General features: G+C 42.6%; 1 protein-coding gene across 1 annotated transcript; it reads left to right on the forward strand.

Annotated features, from left to right (window-relative positions):
- Positions 1-3,229: 3,229 nt before the first annotated feature.
- Positions 3,230-5,426, forward strand: LOC306980605 (immunoglobulin kappa light chain-like; the record flags this gene model as incomplete). The annotated part of the gene is made up of 5 exons (XM_079580031.1): positions 3,230-3,277; positions 3,349-4,014; positions 4,945-5,058; positions 5,129-5,169; positions 5,316-5,426. Exons 1-5 carry the CDS (start codon positions 3,235-3,237, stop codon positions 5,424-5,426), a joined length of 975 nt encoding a protein of 324 aa, XP_079436157.1. The 5' UTR covers positions 3,230-3,234.
- Between the last annotated feature and the right edge of the window lie 408 nt (positions 5,427-5,834).

A 5,834-nucleotide genomic window follows, 5' to 3' on the forward strand; every position in this document is an offset into this window, starting at 1 on the left:
CATGAAAACGGGAAAAATAGTTTGTTTTATGACATTCATGCATTTTTATTGTTGTTGATAGCATGGAAATGGCAAACGGAGTGAGTCATTTCTGAGTCATTTAATTCAGAGCCACTGATTGGCTCAAACTTAGTTGTTGGACTGATGGTACTTGTACTGCTGTGAGGGATATGGAACAGTGGAAATAAAAAGTCAGATCTTCCCTAATAGTATTACTGTGAAGAAGCTTCAGGGTAAATTCCACCTGGAAGACCTACCTGTAGGACTCATCTCCAACTCCACTCCACCAATCCTTCATCTCGAGCCGCAGCTCCGTGACAGCCTATCACCGAAACAGCACGTTCCTGTTTCAGCCAATCCTCGTCCAGGATTCCCCAGTTTTAAGTAGAGCGCCACTGCAGAAGTACTAACTGTAGACTTGCGTTTATAATGCAACACCTGCACGGACATGTGTTAGTGTCAGTGAGAAGTGCATCACCCTGTAAGAAAGTGTTGATTCTGTTTCAGTGAGAATAAACAGGCAGGGTGTTTTTACCTCTGCAACCACATGAAGTTTCCGTCTTCCTCATCAGCAGTCAGACAGTCAGACAGACAGGTTCTCTCATCATGTCGAAGATACAAGCCACAAAGCAACAAAGACGAGGGAAGTACACTGGCAAATATAGAGACTCACTAGGCTTTGTTGTTTTGAGAGAGAATGTCTGCTTCAGCACAGTGACCAGTGACAATTTATGGAAATGAATGAAAGTGCCCCAGCATAACTGAGGACACTATAATGTAGAGACACTACATGGAAATTCTGTTGTGAATGATATTAAGTTTGAGTTAATGATTTGTGGCAAATTTTGACTTCATTTATGCAGTTCTCTAACCTGGCTAACGCCAAGCTGCTGTGTGCGCTCGAATTATTTCGAACTGCACAACAGCCTGGGGACCATGGCCAAATCTCCGGTGGATTTGGGAACCAATCACAGAGCGAGGAGGGACGGCAAGACGATGACGCGCTATTCGATATATGGAAGCTTGTAGTTTATTTACGGATAATAAAAAAAAAAGTTTATTTACGGATCCAACGTGACAGCAGCAGACACGATGGTATTTTTCGATCAAGCTTTAGACCTTGTTCTAAATAGTTTATATTCAAAAGTTTACAGCGGGTACGTCATACGTCATCTCATACGATGATACGATTGGCCATGGCTACGTGCAGACGCAAGAGACTTTTTTTTTTTTTTTTTGTATCGCCCAATAAACAAGTATGGACGATCGTAAACCACACCTCTCCTACCAGAAAATGAATTGGTGGTCCCCAGACTAAATATCACTTGTGATTTTAGTCTGGTGTTAGCCAGGCTAGCAGTTCTCAGCAATCCTTCTGAATCCTGATCTCTGAGCAGCTGCTCCGCCCTCTGCTGGAAAACCACTGAGTTGTGACACTCTTCATAGCGTCAAACAGGAAGAGCCCGAAGTCATATTATGTAATGCCTTACGGCCGTATTTTAATTTGTAAAACAGCTTTTTCATTATTTCTGTTGTAAGAAATAAATAAAAAGTGTCTGAACAGATGTCATGTTTGCACCGAAAGCTGTGAAGAAGGAGCTCTTTCTATCCTACTCTGGACACACCTGTTCTTTTTCTTACCTAACGATAATGTCACAGAGAAAAGAGCGTTTGAGAGGTACAGGACTTTATTCAACCTTCCTAAAGAAGAGGCCACTCACCAGAAGTTGGAATTTCTTTCCGGGATTCGGCAACTCTCAGCCAAAATAGTGTTTTTCTGTCTCTTGATAGATGTTTGGTGAACCCTCACCAGAATCAAAGTGGATTAACTTTTATAACCAACACCTGATGGAGCGGCCAGGACAGAGCGGTGAGTCAATCAAAATGCATGTTAGCGTGTGTGTTAGCGTGTGTGTTAGCTTGTGTGTTAGCGTGTGTGCTAGCTTGTGTGTTAGCATGTGTGTTAGCGTGTGTGTGTGTTAGCATGTGTGTGTTAAGATAAGATAAGATAAACCTTTATTGATCTCACAAAGGAGAAATTCACTTGTTACAGTCGGCGTTCAAGAAGATCACTCAGTTAATAAAGTGCAGCTGATACAGAGATTATTGCACATGTTACTTCACAGTCTTATTGTACAGTCTGACAGCAGTGGGGATGAAGGCTTTGCGGAAGCGCTCCGTCCTGCACTGAGGGTGTCTCAGTCTGCCACTGAGAGAGCTGCTCAGCTCTTCTACAGTCCCGTGCAGTGGGTGGGAGGTGTTGTCCATGATGGAGGTGAGCTTGGCTAACACCCTCCTGTCCCTCACCTCCTCCACAGAGTCCAGGAGGCAGCCCAGGACGGAGCTGGCCCTCCTGACCAGCTTGTTCAGTCTGTTCTTGTCCCGCTCTGTGCTGCTCGGGGCCCAGCACACGGCAGCGTAGTGGAGAGCAGAGGCGACCACAGAGTCATAAAAAGTCCTGAGCAGAGGCCTGCTCACTCTGAAGGACCTCAGTCTCCTCAGAAGGTGGAGGCGACATATAAATGCCTATACTTTACTTTGGGATGGCTAAAATAGTAGGATACAGATCCTTTAAGTTAACAAACTGTAACCTTGTGGTGCAAGTTGGATCCTTGAAAAGCTGGAGCTGATAAGTTCAGGCTCAAATCATCAGGGGTTTCGGACCAATCCCATTGCATGTTACTATGGGTTTAACAAACCCGCCGATAACAAGCACTTTTATCCTTACTAAATAACAACACAAGTGCTGCTACGACTTACAAACAAGAGTAACACTGTCTGATAATAGATATTTCATTGGCTTAAACATGTTGCGTTTGACCCAGTCTTCAGTCGTCCATCCACTTCCCAAGTTTTTTAAACCCGAGCCTGTCAGATTGATATTACTGTGAAATTTGCACCATAAAATCAAACTGAACCAATCTCAGAATTAGGGGTTAAGTTTCTATTACATAAAACGCTTAAGGATGTTATACCAAAGCCAGCCTTAGTAGAAAATGTTAATTGGAACAAAATTTTTTAAAAAAGTAACGTCCATATTTATTTTCAGTAAAAGCCGTTAAAAGGCACTAGAAGAGAACAACTCATTACTACACATGATTCAGAACCTTCTGTTCAAAAGAGTTCTTGCAGCCAATCAAATCATATGTGACTGTGTATCTTCCAATCAGAAAGCTCTGTACTTCAGCTTCATATTTCTTCCTCTGCCTGCCTCGATTCACTTACTGTACAAAGATGCTTCCTCTGCGTGTGAGCTCTCTCCTGCTCTGGACTCTGTGTAAGTCACTTTCCAGTAGAATAGTCCTGAACATTAGATACTCTTAATTAAACTTTCCTTTGTCTTTTCAGATGGAGCTCTGTCACAGGAGCTCGTTCAGCTGGAGTGTGTTAAAAAGGCAAAGCTGGGAGACCCTGTAGTACTAAAATGTCTCACCCACAGTGTGTGGAGATATATAGTGTGGTACAAACAGGCCACCAACAAGACACTGCAGCTCCTTTCATCACTGGACTATAAACTTACACCATCGGTTACAGATCAGCGTTACTTAACAGAATCTTCTGCCACGGAAACTAATCTGACCATTTTGCAGATGACAGAGGAGGACGTCGGCACGTACTACTGCGGAATATTCAAATCACGAAATGTTCTCTTTGGATCAGGCACCGTCCTGGAGATCGAGGGGGAGTCAGAGCCCGTCCAGTCTGTGCTGCAGAGTCCAGAGTATATCAGAGCACAGCCAGGAGACTCTGTGACTCTCAGCTGCTCTTTCACCTCCAGACAACGTCAGCAGGAACAAACCAGGGTCATGTGGGTTAAAACTGGTTCGGATTCTCAGATCATTTCCTGGAACTATGGAAAAGAGAACATCTTCTGTGAGAACACGGAGGAAGCTTTATGTGTCTATAACCTGACCCTGAAAGACATCAGCTCAGCAGAAGATGGGACCTACCTCTGTGTGGTCACCGCCTGTGGGGACACACTGATCGGCAATGCGACCAGGATACATGTGCATAGTAATAAATACCTTTTCTTAAAGCCACACTGCACAACATTTTACTCAATAAATAGATTAAAAGATATGCATTTATTTATTTAACATAGGTTAAGTCCTCATCCAAATCCACAGTAAGAGCTCATTAGGAGTAGGGCCTGACTGATAAGGATTTTTGGAGTCCATTACCGATATGAAGGGGGTTGGAATGGCCGAGATATATTTTTAATCTCCTAAATAGCCTATTGTTAAACATGTGTTATAGTAAAGGTTTCAATCATAGAACTATATAGAAATATATCTATTAGAGGTCGACCGATTTTGATTGGCCAACGCCGTTATGTACTGCTGATATGTTTGTGCTGTGTATGATGCTTCTAAAGGTGTCAGTGTTGAACTGTGACAGCAGGGGGCGCTTCATGAGGGATGATGGACATTCATGTTTTCTATTGCTGGCAACTGTAGTGGGCCAGTGGTATCCAACCGACCTTTGTCTATATTGAGAGTAACTGTTACCAAAATAAAACAACAGAGAGTTGCTTATACTTTGAGGATCCAGTTGGACTTGGAAGGTTAGTGGCAAAAACAATATTCCAACACAAAGAGAAAAAAAATATCCTTTTCATAACAATACTTTGACTGGATGAGGCTCTAGAAGTCTGGTTGATTCCTTCAGTCTCTGATCTTGACCTGGCAGTAGAAAACTTGTATTATAGCGGTGCTCGTGGTTATTGTGAAAAATGGACAAAGGTCATTGGGGACATAAAACAACTCTTCATTGTAAACACAGAATTAACTAAAGCAGAAGAAATTTTTCACGATTGAATCCATTTATTTATTGATTGATTTTTAAACTGAAAAAGCACAGTTTGTGGAAAAATACTCTTTGTTTAGCCTTGTACATGCATTAATATATGCACAATCTGTGTTTACATACTGTACATGCTCACAGATGCTGAATCCTGCCGTCCCGCTGTCCTGGCTCTGCTTGGGTCAAACGCTGTGCTCGGGCTGGTGGTGCTGCTGCTGCTGTGGGGGATGTGGAGAGTCAGCAACAACAAGACGGGTATTTCCTCACAGTCCTTTGGTTTTTCAGAAAGTAATAACTGTTTAACAAATACTTCTCACTTTGACAGAACTGAACTCTGAACAGCAAAGAGCTCCTCACAGCAATCAGGTCAGACTAGTATAGGATCACTCAGTAAAGAGGCCAAAAAAATATTCATGTTTCGTGATCCTCAAACCACTTTTGAACAAGTTGATCAGTCCTGGCCTCACGATGTTTCCCTGTTGTGTCATATTAATCTCATTTTATAATTTCAGCCCGACGGCACTTTCACTTACGCAGCCGGGAGCCTGGACTCTTCAACAACAGTGAGACACAGAAAACACCCAGAGATCTACTCCCAAGTGTGCTACCACCACTGCAAATGAAGGAAGTCCCCACATTACTCATCATCTCCGTCTCTCTTCTTCTTCACTTCTTTTTTAAGGGGAATTGTCCTGTTGTTGTTGATGAGACTCTGCACGATGCTGATGTATTGTGCAAATTGTGTGATGCTTGCCTTGAGTTTGAGTTTGTTTTTTTTCCTCTTCACTGCAATTGTTGAGTCACATCTTTTAGTATGAAGAAAATGATAATAAAAAACAACAACAACTACAACAACGTTGGACCAAATTTCTGATATATTTAACCAAATTCATTTGGTCATTGTTTACTTTTGTATAGCCTTAAACAGCCTCCGTTTTTGTGTCACACTGGCTTGTGTCTCGGTACGACTGACCCTCCAGGCGACAGAGATCAGCTGGAAAGTCAACATGAGTCATCGCACTGAAGCTCAA

Source organism: Gobius niger (assembly GCF_951799975.1).
Source record: "Gobius niger genome assembly, chromosome: 21".
Taxonomy (NCBI): domain Eukaryota; kingdom Metazoa; phylum Chordata; class Actinopteri; order Gobiiformes; family Gobiidae; genus Gobius; species Gobius niger.